Consider the following 21,121-nt stretch of genomic DNA (forward strand, 5'->3'; position numbering starts at 1 on the left):
GAAAGGCGTGAAAATAGTTTTTATATTTTCCAGAGTGGCGTCATCTTACCGCCGTACTGTGCACTAAGTGTGTTTTAAATTCACGAATGCAGTGTGCGAACGTATGTTCGCATAGGAATAATACAGCTACGTAAAAAGGCTGTGTAGCAATCTGCCTATTTGCGTAAAGGCCTTTTCTACTGGGAAACTGACTACACATGCGCGAACACTTTAAACACTTTATATCAATAGTAGAAGCCAATTCATTTTTGTTTCATTTCAGCCTTAGTCAGGCATTGCCTACCTTGGCTGCCCTGACCGCACGTCACTGAGCGCTTGCATCTCAAAGTTTTGCTTGCAGTCCAAAGTAAAACAATTGTCTGAAAGTCTTCAGTTAGGTTGTTAGTATTTCAAGGCACCACTGTCCCTACAAGACAGACTGTTGGGCAATGAAGCGAGTCAAGTGAGCGATTCAGCTCCCTCTTTGACCCAAACGTGACATCAACGGCCAGAATTTCACACTCTCAAGCCAACAGTTGTGACAACGTTTGGACCCCCCGAGTGACCTTCTTACGCCAACATGCCTGCGCTCAAACAAGCGGTGCCTCTCCGCACTTGCTATTAACAGAAGAGACAAATCCACAGCCGTGGTCCGGGAAGTGAACCGGTAGAGGTGCATTAGCATTCTGGCAGGCTTTCAGACAAGACTGCACCAACTACTTGCACAGCCAACATGCAGCAGAGCATAACAACAGAAGGAAAGCCAAGAAGAGAGAGAGAGAGAGAAAGAGGGAGAGAAGGGGTGAGCGAGAGAGCAGCTTGACAGGTAGCAGGGATGCTTGGAGAGTTTCTGCAAATAACCACTGACAGAAAGTGTATGAAAAGTCAGCATGCAGAGTGGAGATTAAAGAGAGAGACGATTGGACTACCTTACTATTGACTTTGGCCTTCCTGGCATCTTTGGTTCTCCTTTCCCTTTTCTCACTCGCTCGTCTTCGGCCCAGAGCGGAACCCATTTCACACGCGGACACGCTCGGCGCCACACACGCAACCCCGTAGGTCATCTGCGCTCCCCGAGCCCGAACGCCGTCCACATGTCCGCCGCGTCCTCCCGATCCGGCCACGGACCTGTTCCCGTCTCGCTCCCCGCTCTCTCACTGGGCTTGTCAAAGTAGCACATGGACATTCACCTAGTCTCACTCACACACACAGACCCCAACACACACACAAGCCAACACGCGCATGTGCGGCACAGGAGGGGAGATGGTGAGGGGGGAAATGTGCAGGATGCAGGAGAGATGTGAGGGAGAGGGAGGCAAAGCTGAGAGTGGGACAAGAGGGAGGGGATGCATGAGATATAGTGGTCCCTCAAACACAAAATTCCTTAGGTGACCCTCACCCAACCCAAATTCCGTTTGCTCAAGTTTCAAAACAAATTTACCCACTGAGATTAACCAAATTTGGAAACAAAGCTGCAATTAGACACGAGCCCTCACGGCCATTTTTCATGGCAAATTGTCCAAGTGATCATCAAACGCGATGGCTTACAGCCTATAGGCAAAGAAGGTTCCTAATTTAGAGTTGAACATCTGTCAAGGCCAGTGAGTCCCAACAACTGTGTGGGGAAAATTAGACCCTCTCCCAAAAAAAAAAATAAAAAATAAAAAATTACTACAAATATGTAATGTATCTTGTAATGTATCTTTGTCACATCTTTCCCCATTGAAATAGTACCATGCATACCCAATCCCCCCCCCCCCAAAAAAAAGGTCTGTAATATATGTTTTTTTTCTTTTTCTTTTCTTTTTTAAATACAGTAATGACTTATATCAAGAGAATGTAATGGAAAAATGAAAGTTTGTCAGCTTCATTTCAGTGGACATTATGCTGCTGCTCCTTCTGGTGCGCCTGCCTTGGCCATCTGGATTTAGTGCAATACTGAAATATTATAGACCATAGAGTATTGTTATATTATCAGTCTGCAAACTTGTTCCATCATTTTGTGTTTAAATATCCGTTGCTTAAAAGAAACTCTGATGCTATTCGTTAGCTTGTCTATGGAATTTCTAATTGTGTGTTGTCATTAAGCGAGCAAACTTTAAAGCAAAGTTATATTGTACTTTTAATACACAACAAGCAATTTCCTTTGTTTAATAGTTTGACAGTAAAGTCAGCATGAAAACTATTTTTCGAACAATCTGCCAAACTGCTTATTTGACTCAATTGTGTGTAGCCTATTCTCTCTCATAGAAGTGTGTCAAAGTAAGCCTTAGTTTATTAGAATTTGCCCCAAATTGTTGATTTACTGTAAAATAGTCAACTTCCTTTCCAATTCCAGACATGACTACTTCCAACTTTTTCATGTGCCCTACTTTAACTCATTCACTGCCTTTGACAAGTATACTTGTCAATTGTATTTTTTAGAGCGGTGCTAAATGGGGGCGAATCTGAGCATGCTCCACTGTAAATATCAAACTTGGAAACAACTTTACTGATGCCCAACCACCGGTAGATGACATCATTGTCCCATTTTTTTACGAAATAAACACAGTTTCAGAGTCCATGGGAGAAATGGCTGTATTTTGGCAAACCTACATTTTTCTGCTGTCAATTATAAAAGAACGGGACGGGACAAAAAGTAGGGAGTCTATTCTGTTATTTGGTAGATTCGGTTTATATATAATTATTGAATGTAATATCACGTGAGTATTGGAAATGTAAACATTTTCTATAATGACTGGCAGTGAATGAGTTTTAATAGACATATCTACCCAATTCCATGTCATTCGGTAAAACTGGCGTCATGGGATGATATTTTCTAATTTAACAGGGGTTTATGCATCTACTTTTTTATGGCGGATCCTCATTTAGGTTGCGGCTGATTTAGGTGAATTCCTTAAGATGGGCTCGTCAAAGTATGAACTCTGAAATCCACTCAAAATGGCTTCTTCAAGCTACAACGCTCAAATTCCTGCTCAATTTCGGGCAGGTCCTTGACACTTTCTCGTAGACATGTCACATGTCCACCAAATGTACAGTTGATCGGTGGAACTGGTGGCGGGGGATTATTTTTTTTCCCAGCGTGTTCTACTAAGTGAGTTATTGTAGGTGCTGTTCTGGATTTAAAAAAAAAATAAAAATCACCAGAAAAGAGTCCTCCTGAAATTCTCAATTTTGAAATTGCTTTTGATAGCGTGATGGCGTGGTAGCTGACTCATCTTCCTGATAATAGGTGCCATTTGAATCCTAAATTGCCATGATGTCATCACAAGCTTTTGCCACCAACATCAACACAACATAATCCTGAAGTCATGTTCAAAAGCTAATTAAGGACGCTAAAAATAATAATAATAATAATTAATTACGCTGACATTGTAAAATATTGTGCCTGTTCCAAGAGTCACTAAGTGAGTACCCCATATAGGCTGGCAGGTCCTTTGACTTCTTTTCAAAGGCAGTTTAATAGGCGAAAATGACTCTACAAACTTTAGATGCTGACAGCCTGACAACTTTTCATTTTATCTGAATAAGTAACTTCTCAATAGAATTTTCAGTTGGACATCCGAATACTAAAATATTCGATAGCTGCAGTCCTAACCAGGATACATCGATTTGCATAATGCTGCCAATGGGCGGAATCCTTGAACCTCCAAAATCATCTTTTCAGGACATCCTAAATATAGCATGTTTGATTAACTATTAACATTGCATCATCAAAGTGAGCAAGCCACTTCCATCATATATATGGCCATATACAAACAACAGTTTGTTTTGTGACGGGTCCCATCATTATGTCTGAATTGTGAGCCATCTGTAATGCTGCGTTTTCACATATCCCATACACAATATAGTGTATATGACACACAGCATTCCCTCTGTAATATTGCAGGAATTTCCATTCAGAGACACAAAGAGCCACTTACAACATTCAAACATGTGGGAGGAACAGCGCGAGTGAAATATGAGGATCATATTCAATTAGAATATTGCCTTTTGTGCACTCACGAGAACTCAGCGCGGTTTCTGTGTTTGTTTACACTGTGATTCCGCTAATTATTGCAAGCAGTGGAAACAATATTAGCACAGTGTGTAGCAGGGCCGGGCTGAGGCGGTGTCATGACCACGTTGCCAAATAGTGCGTTACTAAAGAGCTCTCTACGTTATGCTGTATGTGCCACCCACTTACACCACGCTGAGGGCTTTTATGCAAGCTTAGCATATACTGTAAACAGAATGCGCATTTGTGCTGTGAAAATATTCCATGCAATTGTCCTGTTTGCTAATCAGGACAGCAGGAAGGGTGAGGACTGTATGGGGGAAGAAAAATCCTATTAATTATGACCTCATTTTGAACTTTGGCCCGCGGCAAATTAACTCCATGATGGCAAAGTAGGCTAAATGCTCGGACGTTGAATGCCCACATGCTGGTTGCTTCCTCTGCCGCACTGGATGGACGCTTACCGGGCCAGCGGGCTCCACCAATTGATTATGATACGATTGCTCGGTAATAATAAAACACTTTTATAACACACCCCAAAAGATTGTTGTAAGACAGATCGACCAGCCCCCAAAAATATTTTTCATTTGATCTTTTTACAGCCAATCAGTTAATAGCATTCTCTACTCATTTATAGAACAACTTCTAACATGTGTGTGAGCATAATCTTTTGGAGATGTATCTCCAAATAAGGTCACTTTATTATTATTTTTTCTCTAATCGATACTATTGGTCCATCTCATTATTTTTATGCATTAGCAGCCGGTTTAAATAATATATATAATAATAATGTTCTTGGACACTTGAACTTCCTGAGAAGTGTCAAATACTCAAACCACAATCCCGGGGGAGCCTTGCAGCATTATGTCACCGCAAGATTAAAAGTCTGAATGCTTTTTTACGGAAGCGTAGAGCTGCCAAGGTGGAGTAAACATTTTTGGTTGGTGAGTATGTTCGAACATACTCGCAAATATGTTCGAACATACTCGCAAATATGTTCGAACGTACTTGTAGGCTACATGCTACAAAGTTAGCATACCTTCCCATAATGCCACGGGGTATTATTTGCGCATGCACGAGTGAAAAAAAATGATGAACCTAAATCATGAACGGCAGACATAATAAATCGTAAAAGTTACGAATAAACACTGTTTTTTGTCTAATTAATTTTCTAATGAATTGGTAATGTGGCCCAAATGCCTCATGCACAAATAATACCCCGTGGCATTATGGGAAGGTATACTAGAAGGTATACTTGTTAAAAATTGATTGCTGTGATGTTCCGTTACAGAAAGAACTGGTCAGCCACAAAGTTAAGCACATGTCAATTCATTTTTGCCAATCAAACTGCTTAGTCAGCTCATCCTTTCATTTATTGCATCACTTGTGAGACTTTGAGAATATGATGGAACCGCAACTGTTTGCTTTTGTGACTTATTAAAAGTTTTTTTGTGCTGTTAGGGGGTCAGTGGATCAGTAGACTTTGGTGTGCACAGCTGATAGCAATCAGGGGAAGGAATCAGGCTCAAATTTAGCACGATTATTGGCATGGCGATAAGCTGCAACTAGTGTGAGATTTAACACCCAAGACTCATTGCCCATCGCCGTTTGTGTCGAAAGCAATTGTCACCGTCTCTCTCAGGTACTGGTTTTGACATCATCACATACCTAATTATCTCAATTAGCTCAGTGATTACAATTAGAATGAACACAAACAAAAGTACAAACTTCTGCTTGGTAGAAGCTTCAAATCAGGGCACTCTATAGAAATGCAGTTTACATCTGTACAAAGTGTATGGAGGCCTGTAAATATGTAAGTGCACACACACACACACACACACACGCACTCAAACACCCCCGCCCCCACACACACACACAAACACAGTGGAGGGCGGGAGTGAGTCCACATGGAAGATGGTCCAATGCACCGCTGAAGTGCCACATCTTTCTGGTCTGTTTATTCACAAGTCCACACAATGCTGCCAGGCAGCAAAAAGCCGCAGCTCTCTCCAGAAAGCTCACGCGGTCACGCCTCACGCGTTGTAACATCCCAGCTGCCAACACGTTAAGGTCAGCTTTCAATGCGCACCTTTTTCTACACGGCCCATTCATTCTGTAGTTCCTACACAAACACACATTGTCCGTGATGGATCATGCCGTAATAGCCCCATCACTGAACCCAACTTTCAAGGAAAGCATTTAAATAATATACTGTACTTAGCGAAACATCCCGCTCGCTGCCACACGAATGGAATTGGCCTGAAGCGCTGATCTTTTCCATTAGGGAATAAATGTTGAGAAGTGCTACTTTTCCTGCTGTTTTTAAAAATAAGTTTGTGCTGCTGAATGTATTACCGCTGCAATTATACAAGAAGTACCAGAAGGCAAAATATATATATATATATATATATATATATATATATATATATATATATATATATATATATATATATATATATATACACACAGTATATATCAATAATTCATGAGGGTGAATTTTAAATGAAACGTGTGAACGTCTCACAACTTGTGTCATCACTAATTACAGTGTCAAAATGCTAAAAGAGAAATATTGTGCCTTTTTTTCCCATGTGCCTAAACAAATTACTGCGAGTTCTCCATAGTGCCTTCCCTCTTAGAGCATTTTGACTCATCTTTCAATACCCACAGAATTTTGTGTTCTCTCGCTGAACCTATCAAAAGTCAAGTCATCTTTATTATAAAGCACTTTCAAACAGCCTTAGCTGTCACACGAAAGAGTAGACTCGCTTTTAACAGAAAAATTTGTACTGTATTTTTGTTTCTACCTCTTGCCGTAATAAGCAGTGGAACGAGGGTTAGTTTTAGCAGAAACACTGGTTTCTGGCCCAAAAGTGGAGAAAATGAGCCTTTTCTGGAAAAAGAACATGTCAAGCACAACAGTGACTTTGATGTTAATATTTTTTTTCCCTTTACAGAAACCTTACTATAACAACAAAACATAAAAACAGGGACAAGACTGAGAAAGGGCAAAATAATCATTTACAGATGTACTACTGTGACTAGAAATGAATGTCAGTGGCTTTTTACATGGTGTTGATCATTTACTCCATGAACTGTGTCATCTTTTCTTGTGTCTACCTGTTAAAAATATACTTGACAAATATATACGTCTGTGTCAGTAAATGGTTGGATTCCAGTTCCCTAATATACTAAACATCCACGGGAGTAAATGTGTTAAAAAGTTGCTTTTGAAAATATGCCTCCTTTAATTGAATGGAATGGAACTAGCTACAAATCAAACAAGTAATAGTCAGCAAAAGAAAAAATAGCTATTAGCAACTGATTTTAAATGATGAGCTAAAGTTAACCGTTTCCTGCATTCTAATGAACTCATAAATGTCTGGAGTTCAATTCGTCCACTAGTTGTCCCCACTGAGCCACAACATTTTTGACCATCTGTCCTGACTTGACTTCTGCTCCCTTCTTGCTAGTAAAATAAATAATAATTTGACGAAATGGCCTCGCCTGCTGTGTCTGTTCATAAACATTCAAACGATTCTCTGTAAGGGGGGTCCGTCTGCCTGATGTCAAGGTAATGGAGAACACTGCTTATGTACAAATGAATGAACTCAGTGGCATGCTGAGCTTTAACTGAAGTCCTCTTTTTGTCACCAATTTATGGAAAGAAAAAGAAAAAAAAAAAAGGAAAAAATAAGCTTGGATACACAATTGTGTATTATGCTGGATTTACATGAACATTTCAAATGACACAAGTATAGTGGGGTGTGTGTGTGTGTGCATGTGTGTATGTGTGTTGGGGGGGGGTCGGAAATCTTCAGCTCAAAATCAGGCCTCTTCCAAATATGGATGAAAATCTGATATGAATTGTGACATTTGCCAATCAGCCGCGCATGTTGTGCGGCAAATGGCATGCACTGCCGGAGATCGAGGTGCGTCGGGTTAATACATGCTTTCCAAAAACGTTATTTGCGTCACGCAAACGAGGTGTTGCTATTTGCGCCGGCGTTAGTGAATTAGACGCTGCATATCAATGAGTCTCATTTGCATTGGGGTGGGCATATTTTGCATCAAATGTATGCAAATTACCTAATTTACATACGTGCAAACAACACCGGTGCACCGTGACGCAATCTGTTTGGCAGAGCACTTAGTGACGGATTTCCCCATCTGCGCGTGTTTAGTGAATTAGGTGCTCCTTAATTGCTCAATTTTTGCCGGTTAGCGCGGTGCAAAGGCGACGCAAACTTTTAGTTAATAGGCCCCACAGATCACAAGCACAATGGATATTTAAAAAAAAATCTACACACCCCTGCTCTATTGCCAAGTTTTTGTGATACAGGCCTAAAAATCTGTTTGAGAGGGAAATAACAACATTTGAGACATTGAGATAATGAAGCTGCACTTGGTCTTGTGTAAGTATACCATCCACGTTCAAAGTCATGCTAAAGGCGAGTGTGTACACACCTGCCACCATTTAAAGTGCCTCTGACACCAACTGGAAATCAAGATCATGTGTTTTAGTAGGCTTTTCTTGAAATTATTATTATTTTTCTTCAAGCAGAAGCCACAAGGTTTTTGTGCGAATAGTGACTGCAAATTGGAACTGTTCATAATTCTCTCCACCTTTTCTTCGGTCCCAGTTCCAGATGAAGAAAAAAAAACAGCCCCAAAGCTTGCTGCCACAACCGCCATGCTTCACTGTAACTGGTGCTCCTAATGTAATAAGCAATTGTTCTGAACCTTGGTTTCAACATTTTGCAGAAAGATACTTGAGATCTCCCAATGTATTTAGAGAAATATGTTATGATCCCATAAAATTTCAGAACTGACCAGTACTGGTCAGTAGATGGTGAAAAAATAATAAACGCTGCGTGCCAAATACACAACATTAGTTCTTGCAGAACCTTAGTTGTCTGCTGAAGTTGGATTCCATGTGACATCATCCATGACAGCAGTCCATCATATGAAATAAGCAACAACACAAAAAGCCAAAGAAAAATAGTGTGAATGTGGTGTATGTAATGCTTGACAAAGTGTGCAATAGCTTGGTGTCTTTAGGGTTGACACTACTCTGTTCCTGCCATTTCTTCACATGCGACCACAACACGAGTACGACGCAATGGCTCCAACATTATCTGATGCATTCACAGCAGTGGGCTCCTACCTTTGTGTGGAGCCTAGACAGCTGCTTCTCATCCAGGTAGGACTGAGTGTAGACACGTCTTTTGTAGCGGAACTGAAACACAAATCGAAACGACTCAATATAATACTAAACAACAACTATCGTGGAAACTGTCAAAATATTGTACATTCCTATTTGGTGATTTAGGGATTGTTTGCAGAGAGTGTCAACAATGACACGTTTAGGCTGCTTTTACGCTGCATGGTTCAAGTGAGACAAATCTGATTTTGTTTGCTGTCAAGTGGCACTGTTGGGAAATGTGTCATGCAGCGGAAATGGAGCAAATGATGGAATCACAATTAAAGTTGTGTTTGTTCTCTGTGTAAGCGTGCTGTTAATGTTCAAACTGTATATCTAAAAAAGCAGTTCATTTACCAGAACATTTGCACAGCGTTGACCCATGAAAAGATGGCATAAAATATTTACCTGAAGGTTGTACTCCAGGGGTGTCCAAACCTTTTCATTTGAGGGCCGATTTTACAGAAAATCAGAAGGACGCAAGTGCCACATAATGTTATGAAGAGAAATTTTGTTTAGTCCTAAAAATTGTACAAAAAATTTATTTGTGCTTTTGCATATTTAGAAAAATGCTACAGTATATAAACCAATTTATTTGTAATATGGCAGTAGGGTTATTATAGTTTTGGAATTTTTCATTTTAGTTAGTTTTTATTAGTTTTCAGGGTGGTTCTGTTTTAAAAATTTAAAAAATGCTTAGTTTTAGTTTAATTTATTAGTTTCAGTATTAGTATTTATTTATTTTTATTATTTTTTTTAATGTGTATTACTTATGCGCAATATTTATAAAAACACCATGGGAGCAACGTCATCTGAAGGTGCTTTTCTATTGGCTGCTGCTCGATGACGTCACTTCTGTGTGACATACTTTCAAACGTCATTATTCCAGTTTATATCAAAGTAAATCTATTAAAAAATCGCATTTAAAATCATCCCCATCCCCAAAGGCTCATGCATTAAATTAATTACCAAAGACTAAAACCTAGGACATTTCAATAATTATTATTAATTTTAGTTAGTTTTGTAAACATAAAATGTAGTTTCAGTTAGTCTTCGTTTTTTAAAAAGCATTTTCGTTTTTATTTTATTTCGGTTACAATATTGTTTTTTTGAATTTTAGTTTTAGTTTTTTCATTAGTTTTAGTTAACTAAAATAACCTTTAATGGCGCCTGTTTTCAATACCCTCCCTTCTTACTTTGACCATCTCCAAACATTTTTCTTTGATTTTATTTGAACTCAGTCAAATGCCATTTTTAGCATATGTCGCGGGCCACTGAAAAATGGACGGCGGGCCGCAAATGGCCCCCGGGGCCGTAGTTTGGACACCACTGTTGTACTCACTTTTGTGAGATACTTTAGTCATGAAATGGGAATTTTGCAATTGGACCTACAGTGCAAATCCAGCCTCCCTCCACATCTTTTACACCAGTCAACACCAGCAAAATGCTCCACGGAACAAATGGTGTTGAACTCATCTCATCCTGTCAGTCAGCCCTCCGCCTCGGGGAAGTAAGTGGGGTCAATCAATGACACACACAGCACGACAACACTGTAACACTCGTAAAACACACAATGACAGCTGCTGGGCCTGAATGGATGCGTTTTGCACAGATAGACAACAGTGAAAGGAAAACTGAAATGTGGAGGGCAGATAATAAATTAACTTTACAGTATCAGATGTCTTTATAATGTCATGTCACCCACTATTGTACACTAGTGTTTCATCCACTCATCTGTCAATCACAGTGTCATTTTGTATGAATATATTGGGTAAAAAACATATATTTCCTCGTGCACATCTGGGAAGTTAATTTACGCAACTCATGAGCGTAGCAGGCATTTATTAGAGCAACAATAATAACAATAATAAAAAATTTTGAATACTCAAATCTCTAGCACCTTGTTGAATATATATATATATATATATATATATATATATATATATATATATATATATATATATATATATATATATATATATATATATATATATATATATATATATATATATATAATACAAACGGAATATGATAGATAATTACTGATTGTTAGGTGGCAGCAAGGCCTTAGCCCTAATGACGCTCTAATTTACAATGCAAGCCCAGACCACTATCGGTAATAATAATGACGAATAATTATACGTTGGCGCCATATCCGAAAAGATGAGGGTGTGACATTCATCTTGATATCGCCTCCGGTCGTAAAAAAGTGCAGAGAGCAAGACGGCCGCTCAGAAAAGCATGTGACGTTTTTATACTGCAGTCGTGACACGTCGTTATACTTGCTAAGTTTCCCGTCGTGATGGACGAGTGCTGAGATTCGGTCTGAGACATCCTAGTCGCTTGCTACTGCACGCCATCATTGTACAGTAGGACGAATACGCATCCCATATACCATGTATTGAGACATTCAATTTGTTACTGTACTTCAGAAATCTTTTCAGGTACAATAGATATAAAACGTCTACGCACCTCTTTTCAAATGACAGGTTTTTATGATATAAAAAAATTAAACGAACATTAATTATTTCAAAACTTTTTCCACCATTAATGTGACCTATAATCTGTACAATTCAATTAAAAAAAATACAATATTTTCTAGAACATCTTAAGATGATGTAATTGCACAAGTGTCCACACCTTTTTAACTGGGACATACCTCTGTTCAGAATTACCAGTCACATTTCAAACTCATGTTTAATATTAAGTCAGCACACACCTGCCACCATTTGAAGTGCTTTCGATAAACCCCAAATGAAGTTCAGATGTTCTTGTAGACTTTTTTTTTTTTTCCTACTGGAGATGTATAGTTTACACAGTAACATTAATGGCGAAAAAATGTTTCATGATTAACTTTAGCTCACAGAAGCGTGACATTTGAACAGGGTTGTGTAGACTTTTAATTATCTATTGCATCTACACTTTACATGAGTGTATTTATGTTTCTGATTACTTTTTACTTGTACCCTGTATATTTCAAAGCAGATTCCTTTTTACAACCTCCTAAATGTAAAAATTACATAAATAGAGAGAGGTAAAAACTAGTCAACTGTGTTTGAGATCTTGATCGGTTGGTTGATTGATTCGAGACATTTGTACTTAAGCACATTTCAATCTGTGCGTTTGTATTTCGACTTTTCGCTTCACACTAGTACCAATACGTCTACTTAAGTACTGACTCTAAGTAGGGGAGACCGGGGCTAGTTGTATCACATTTATACTTTGATATATTTCTTGGAATCAATACATGATATATAAACCAAAGTTATACCAGATGAAAGACCAAAGTCTTGGGTATATTGTTCGTATTCATGTCATTTTCATACTTTGTCGGTGCAGAGTTATTAGCCATCAAATAGAGGGACAAGTTGCCCCAAACGACCATGTTGGCTAAAACTTGCTCTAGTTCAAAGTTAGCTTAAAAACAGAGCAGTGACTGAGGCATGACAAGATGCCTGAATCTCCCCTCCCACGAGTCCACAATTTGCTGATAGAATTTGTCTATGTACGACACCTGTTTCAAAATATATGAAGGTGACAAAATTTAATTTGGGTTGTGCAAAACAGATAACTGGCATTCATCTCAGCTCACAATGTGCTATTCTCTTCTCACAGTACACAACCCCTGACCATTTATACGAAGAAAACTAGTATTTCACTTTTTCGTTGCGCCCTCTGGTGGAATAGAAAATTGCAATGTGACAACTTACCCGTGATACAACTAGCCCCGGTCTCCCCCTACCTTTACCACAAGAGACACACAGACACACACGCACACGCATTCAGGCAGACACATTTGCACACCTCTAAAATGATTTCAGCATCTTGTCAGCAACAATGGCATAAACAAAGATTGACAACTGACAGCAGACACCCGAAGCAGTGACAGTTTTGCACAATGCTGCACAAGTTGAGCTTTCAGACACATAACTGCTTACAATGTTACTAATACAGCTATTTAGATAAAAATATTGCATAGTGATACCATTTTTTTTAAGCGTGTGACTAAATCATTTGTCAGAATGCTAAAAGTAAAAGCCAACACAGCATAGTGCCGGTCTGCCAAAGTTGTATCGTTATTAACTAACAATGCTGACAAAAACGTCAAGACTTTTTTCTTTGTCCTTTTGCTTTTTTTTTCTCGTTCTCTCATTTTCTTTCACTTTTTTTTATATTTCAATAAGTCATTACAGTCTTGTGTTAATTGGCCCATATCTCTAGTCTCCATCTCTGCGAACAATCCAATCTTTCTTTCATTGCATACATTTCCAAAATGTCATTTTTCTGTTGTCCATTCACAATCTCTCAGCCTGCTTCTAAAGTGTCATCCATGGCTTACCTCCAGATAAGGTACAGGGGCGATGGACGGGAAGGGGTATTCCCTCAGCTGTCTCTCCTCATCCAGAAACTTGCCAGCCTTGCCATTGTAAGCCGGCTGGAACAGGCCGTAGTTGAGCACGTCCTTCAGGCTCTGGTTGAGCGTGCACAGGATCCGCTGCTTGGAGCGCCAGATGGGAGCATCCACGTTGAATTTCATGCATTTCTGCAGGAACCACAGGACAGGCTCAGTCACACTTGTCTGTTTTTCCCCAGATAACACGATGAACTTTAAAGGAAATAGATTGACATGTGCAGGTGGAACATTCTTCACTTAAGCTCTAGAAATGGTATGAATGACCAAAGTGACATTTTTTTATTTATTTTTTAACGGGATGGGTCCTTAAAGTTTTTGTGGGTCTACTCATGATAGACAGGCCAGCCAACTTTCAAGTTCCTAAGTGAAACTGGCTTTGAGGGCTGAATTTTTAAAGACTTCTTGAAGCACTAAATCAGACTTTCAGGTTTTATGGCGAGTCATCAAACATTTGACCTGATCCTCCCACATGCAATGACAAAAACTAAAAATGTTCATAATGTAGTGTCGTCAATCTGTCTAGTGTACGTGCTTCACATTTATTAGCAATCAGACCAAATCTCTTGGAGGAGTTATTCTGTGAAGGAGCTCTGGAAAATGTATTAAAAAAAAAAATACCCATGAGGCCTTGTCAGACTTCCCGTTTATTTTCCAACATGGGTGCATGAGATTTTTTTTCTCTGAGTCTACCCATGATAGACTTATCTACCAACTGTCATGTTGCTAAGTGAAACTGCCTTAGGGGGCTGAATTTTGAAAGACGTACAAGTGGCACTAAATTAGAGTACTGGGTTTTATGGTAAGTCATCAAACTTTCACTACCATGCTCCACCCACGCACAATGACAAAACTAAAGATGGTCATAAGTTAGTGTCACCCATAAATCTAGTGTATGTAGTTCAAATTTCTTAGCGATCACATAAAATCATAAGGAGGATAAATTATTGGATGGATGGATGGATGGATGGATGGATGGATGGATGGATGGATGGATGGATGGATGGATGGATGGATGGATGGATGGATGGATGGATGGATGGAAGTCTTTTAAGGCAGTGGTGCCCAAGTCCGGTCCTCGAGAGCCCCTATCCAGCCTGTTTACCATGTCTCCCGAATTCAGCACAGCTGAATCTAATGACAGCTAATCAGCAAGCTTGGCAGAAGCGATCCTGATCACGTATCAGGTGTGTTAGTGGAGAGAAACATGGAAAACAGACTGGATAGGGGCTCTTGGTCCCTGTACTTTTCGGCCATTCATTTTACCTTCTGAAGCAAGGACACGGAAAACGGGAAACAAATCGATTTCCGTTTTTTGTTTTGATGTATATGAACAAAGAACGGGAAACGAGTCGACTCCCGTTTTTGTTGAATTGAAAATGAAAATGAAAAACGGGAAACGGGCTCTTATCCGATGTTCTATTATGTGTTTATTTAGCACAAATCGGGAAATGAAATGTGGCCGTAAACCGTTTTTCGCAAGCTGGTTTCTCCTTGACCCGGAAGCCGTTCATCTTTTGCGGCACTGCTGCTGCTGCAGTAGCAGCTTGCTGCCCCCTAGTGTCTATTTCAAGGTCCCTGTTGGCGCCTATTCTTCGGGGCTTCAAAACATGGCTTTAGATGGCTTTCACAACTTGATAGTGGAAATGAAAAATAACGGCATGACGTCTAGTGAAATCGCTACACATCTGCGTAGCCAATTTGGCCCTATAAGAGGACTTTCGGAGAGAAATGTCCGAAGGTGGCTCTCAGGTCATTGTCTGTCAGAGGCCTCGAAATAGACACTAGGGGGCAGCAAGCTTCGACTGCAGCAGCAGCAGCTTGTAACGTGCCGCAAAAGATGAACGGCTTCCGGTCAAGGAGAAACCAGCTTGCGAAAAACGGTTTATGGCCACATTTCATTTCCTGATTTGTGCTAAATAAACACATAATAGAACATCGGATAAGGCTCATTTCCCGTTTTTCATTTTTATTTTTATTTCAACAAAAACAGGAGACGACTCGTTTCCCGTTATTTGTTCATATAAATCAAAACAAAAAAACGGAAATTGGTTTGTTTCCCGTTTTCCATGTCCTTGCTTCAAGGAGGAAAAACGAATGGCCGAAAAGTACACGGACCGCTCTTGAGGACCGAACTTGGGCACCCCTGTTTTAAGGAATCCTAGAAAAAGTATAAATGAGCCTAAAATATCTGTTTCAAATCACAATGGCAGACTTCCTGTTCCTGCATTATTCTGTGAGATTTTTGTTTTTTTTGTGCATCTGCTAATTAAAGACAAGCTTACCAATGTTGATGTTTCTAAGTGAAACTGGCTTTCAAGGCTGAATTTTTCAAATACTTCTTAGGTCACCTAGTCACTTTCAGATTTTAGAGCAAGTCACCAATTTGTTGCTGCCCTGTTCCATCCACATATAATGACAAAAACAAAAACACTCATACAATCAGACTCTTGAGGATTTGTCTTTGAAGGATCCCTAGAAATTAAAGACCATAATAGAGAGACCCGGAATGGCAGACATCCGGTTTGTTTTAAAGCATGGGTCCTTGTGACCGATTTGCGGGTCTACTCATCATTGTCAAATCGACCAGTTTTTAAGTTGCTAACTGAAACTGGCTTCACGGGCTGAATTTTCCAAATAATCGGAGGTGTGCACCCAAGTCAATTTGCAAATCATAGTACAGTACAGTAGTTTCCCCATGCTCACAGTGCAGAATCAAATGCAAGAGCAGACCCGTTTTCAAGGTGTTCAATTACTCTGGAAACAGTGTCTTCTCCACTTGGACGGCCTTGCCCAACGTGGCGATGTTTGAGCAATGCTGACTCACTCCCTTGCTTTCCTCCACCTGTCACGGCGTTGTTTACATGCTCAACACGCCGCGCACCGTGCCCCGCGTATTAATCAGTGTCCCGACGTGTCAGACTAGTTCACACGCCGGCGGAGAGTCGCCCGGCTGTGACATTGCCCTCTTCTTCAGTCCTCCTCCCCTCTCGTCTACAATGTCTTTCTTCTCATTTATTTATGTTTTTAATCAAAGGCCTGCTTGTCTCCTCAATTAAGGACGGTGGGGAAAGATGATTGGACAGAACAAGAGGTGATGAACTGCAGGTCAACAAATACTTCAGGGAAAAAGGTGGCTACTGATCCTCTAATTTAGGGATTCCCAACCACAGTGAGGTAGAAGATTGTCAAGTTTGCTGCGGGAAATTATTCAATAAATTATCAATAGTATAAATTCAATATGTTAATTACTGCAAATAGTGAACCCTTGTTCATCTACGTATGGCAGTGACGAATAGTGACAGGCATAACAATTACATGCACTTCCACAGCATGACAAAAGGTCCAATTTAGCTTTACTTGTTTCACAACGAGTAAGTAAAGTTGTGGGAGTGAACTATCACATATTTTCAGATTCACCAATTATGCTTTGGAGCTTTGGATGCTTTGGAGCCTTCTGGTGGCATCATGTAGGTTGAACTACGGTGAAGAGCTTCATTTAATCAGGCCATAGTTCTGTCGAACTGCATTAGTTATGTGATCGGTCAGGAGAAAAATACAGTAGTTTTGTAACACAATTCGGGTGTGTCATTAATTAGGTCATTAATGTCCCAAAATTACAACGTGTCGGATCAACGAACCAGCTGGTGGAATTTATGCAATAAAAATTAATCAAAATAAAATTATATTATTTTAAGATGAGTCGATATGACCGAAGCTGTTTACTATGCAATATGTCCATCTGTGTGGCGATCTGTTTTTTGATAGTGGTGGGCAGATTGATCCAATCTAATATCGATCTAGTAGTTTAGTTTCAGTTTGGCTCTTTTACTCACTGGTGCGGTTTGGTCAAACAGATAACAGACATGTCACAGCAGGCACAAGCAAGTCTGCTTGCTTCCCTTCTGTGTTTTGATCGTGTGCCGTCACATGATTTAGCACCATCTCATCTTTGTATTAGATTGACTGAACACATACAGTTGTGTAGTTGAAAAAATAATTGTTTTGTATGTTGTTTTATGTTTTATATTTGATGCTGCATGATCATCTTTAACACCTTATTTAAGTTGGGGGGAAAAAATCCACAAAAGAAGTGCAATGAAGGCAGATTTTTATTTTTATTTTTTATTTTTTTTAGTTTCTGAACAATATGATAAAAAAAAAAAAAATCAGTTTAAATATTGTTCACTTTGTTTCAGAAAGTAAAAAATCTATATCTATTTTTATATTTGTAATTTTTTCCCGGGGGGAAAAAAAAACATTGATAAAGTATTTTCTATCTATCACTAAACCTTGTCCTAATTTTGTCCTTTGTTTAAAAAGGAAAAAACACAAAAACACGTGTGCTTAAGCAATTCGATGATACAGCTACCTTAAAGGAATACAAGACTTATGAAAAACTAACCAGGTATTCTGTGAAATGGTTAATTTCAACTCTTCCCTGAAAAAATTGTGAATTTATGTTGCACAATTATGATTTCATAGCACTTTTTATGAATATTTTTGTATTAAGTACAGTATCGGCCATTTTAGACAGTCACGTGATCGTGACGTGTCTGTCAAGACGCGATCGGTGACCCCTGCACGATCTGTGACCCGCATGCGCAGAAGATCGGCCATCTTGGATCGCCAACTATGGCAACCACACTCGAACAAATAGCGCGACATGTGAAAAAGAAGTAAAACAGAAACATATATATTTATATATATATATATATATATATATATATATATATATATATATATATATATATATATATATATATATATATATATATATATATATATATATATAGTAAGCTTCTATCTGTATTAGAAGTCCTTATACCGACAAATTCACCTTATTTATTGAACCCTCGTATATAACCTTTTTATGTGTATAAACCAGGTTAGCTCAAAGGGGCAGAACGCGAATTTACTACCACTTTAGAAACCACTGAGAAACATGAAGAAAAAAAAACTATTGTGTTTGGGTTTCACTGCCAAATATTCTCAAAAGGTTAAGGCTGCCCCCCGCCCCCCAATTTCTTTCAAAAAAAAAAAAAAAAATCTAATTTAATCCAGCGGAATCAGTAGTAAAAGAGGCTAAATCGAGTGGATGTTGTAAATAGTTGTTTAGAGAAGCTTGCAAGTCTGCCTAGAGGCGGAGTAACCACTTCTAAAGGGACAGAATGTAACCAAATCTCCATCGTGGGGTTTGTGGAAGGCATTTTCTCGCAAATCTGTATAAAATGTTTGAATGGGTTGTTTTTAAGTAATTTAGCAAAACATCAATAGATCACAGCGAAGGAACTACTCTGCTACACTTGAAATCCTGACTCAAAATCAGGTCATCTGAAAATCAGCCTTTCCGCAGGATAGGATGATGTTAGATACTGGATGGATCATTGCTTTATTATCAGATTAGCTGTAATGTTAATGACCATATCATACTGACTGTGCAGTGTCCAGTGATTGCTATTTTAACGATTCAAATTACTATTTGCAGTCCAATTACCACTGCGTCTCAATTCCCCAATTCAAAAAGCCAATAAATTAGTATGATTTTGTTATTACTTCTTAGCTAGCCTGTAGCTATCCCCAGCAGTACAGCACACTATCTATTTCAGCGTCAAGGGAGCATGTCTGTGCCATCAATCCAAGCAATAGAAAAGTCAATTAATCATCCACTTCCTCAATCATGGTGGTAACTACGAAACTCCACCACATCTATTATGGAAACAGCTTACAACAATGTGATACACTTAAAACATTGATGATGTTTTACTTAATGCACAACTATTTTTATAATTTGCTTATGTACATCCACACACTCTCCTTTAGTGCCTATTCCTTTCTTCTCTTCCTGGCAATAAGCTACGTCCTTGACAATCGCCCCATATTTTGCTGGTTCTATATATATATACAGTGTACATAAAAAATAAAAATAAAAACAGTACGTGGAACCACAAAACTCAATACAGGGTCGTGTTTTATTTCTGTTATAACGAGATGAGCGATGTTTAACTAATTCACTCCCAGCCATTTTCAAAGAAGCAATCCCGTTCGCTCCCGGCTGTTTTACTGGATTTTGACTGATTTTGCAAGGCCCACAGAATATTGTGTTCTATTGCTATAAAAGCACGGAACCTATCAAAAGAAAGATTAAAGTCTCTTCTTTCATCAGGAAAAAAAAGTATGTTTCTATCTGTTTCCGTTTTGCAGCAATTAGCATTAGAAGAGAGCTAAGTTTCATCAATTTTCACAAATCTATTCAAAATTGTAAATAATTGAGCTTTTTTTCTACATGGCCCTGGTTGCCATCTGCTGGACGTTTGTGTAATAACTACCATTTCTGCAACCGTTCTTTGCAGTTGAGAGGCTGCATCAAAGCCTTCTGTATGCTCTAGCATAAAAAATAAAAAATAAACAACAACAACATATAAATACGTCTTTGGTACACTTAGAACATTAAAAAAAACGTATTTACACGTTATTGGGAGCAAATGAGTTAATTACTTGTTGTGCGGAAACAAGTCGGCGACTGTATTTGTTTGTTTGCAATTGTCCAGTAAAGTCACTTTCATCTGGGTTGCTCGGTGTGTGGGGGCCTTACCCATTGAAATGTGTATTACAGCTGGTCTTCCCACTTGCTTTCAAGACTTTAACTCACTCAACATCTTTTCAACTGACAATTCACACATTCAAACTGCAGTGGTAGACTAAAATAATTGTTCAAGCCTTTGTCAAATGACATGCAGTAGAAGTTTCTGTTAATTTGTGGAACCATCTTGATGTCCGTGTGATATCATGATGAAAAGATCTAGAAGGGATAACCCAAACTCCACAGACATTTCAACGGCACTACAAAATGGTAAACTCACTTTAAAGGTTACTACCAGTAATAGTCGGGAGTTATTCTGAACACGGTGCTCCTATCCGCACACTTCCTGTGCCTCCATTCCAAAACAACAAACTGTGGCCTTGAGGTGGGGATAGCATCAGACGCATACTAATAAACAGAACAAGCACACTCCGGGTTATCATTCTCCAGGCTGTACAGTAGGCTTAATGGGGTTACTTAAGTGGGACATACGCAACACACACGCACTTGATCGCTAAGTGCTAAGGGTTGTACCTAATGGAAACAAATGCACAATGACATATAATTATGTCACGGCGTATTTGGAATTCACAACACGCACCTGCTAATTAGGACGCATTGTTGTGTGCTTACGCAATCAAGGGTGATACACTGAGGTGGAGGACGTCGCATCGGTATCTGCAAAGCCACAGAAGGCACGGAATGAGGGGCCACAACGGGCAGAAGACAGCACATTTTGGCGCTAAGTAAAGAAAGAAGATAAGAGTGGTGAGATGATGGAGGGTAATGACTAACGCACCACCATGTCTCCATCTTGGCTACGCACGACATATCACTAATTAACTCTTGGAAGCGCGTGACTGGGAAAGGACAGAATCTAGCGTCCTGAAGGGGACATTCCAGGTCACTCCTTTTGCTGTTGTGATTTTTACCTATGGCTATGAAATG

General features: G+C 39.3%; 1 protein-coding gene across 15 annotated transcripts in view; it reads right to left on the minus strand.

Moving 5' to 3' along the window:
- Window positions 1–21,121, minus strand: part of shank3a (SH3 and multiple ankyrin repeat domains 3a) — a 272,857-nt gene that overhangs the window by 153,809 nt on the left and 97,927 nt on the right. For 13 of the 15 annotated variants that reach the window (XR_013282775.1, XM_077515775.1, XM_077515776.1 and 10 more), the window contains 2 exons: window positions 13,519–13,722; window positions 9,144–9,215 (listed from right to left, as the gene is read on the minus strand). Coding sequence is in view for 14 of the 15 variants with exons in the window: in XM_077515775.1 (XP_077371901.1) it covers window positions 9,144–9,215; window positions 13,519–13,722 (276 nt within the window). In the remaining variant the exon portion in view is untranslated. Of the gene's footprint in view, window positions 1–908; window positions 1,124–9,143; window positions 9,216–13,518; window positions 13,723–21,121 lie in introns of those variants that run through there. The other 2 variants (XM_077515783.1, XM_077515788.1) reach the window with 2 other exon arrangements.

This window comes from Festucalex cinctus, chromosome 3 (genome assembly GCF_051991245.1).
Source record: "Festucalex cinctus isolate MCC-2025b chromosome 3, RoL_Fcin_1.0, whole genome shotgun sequence".
NCBI lineage: Eukaryota > Metazoa > Chordata > Actinopteri > Syngnathiformes > Syngnathidae > Festucalex > Festucalex cinctus.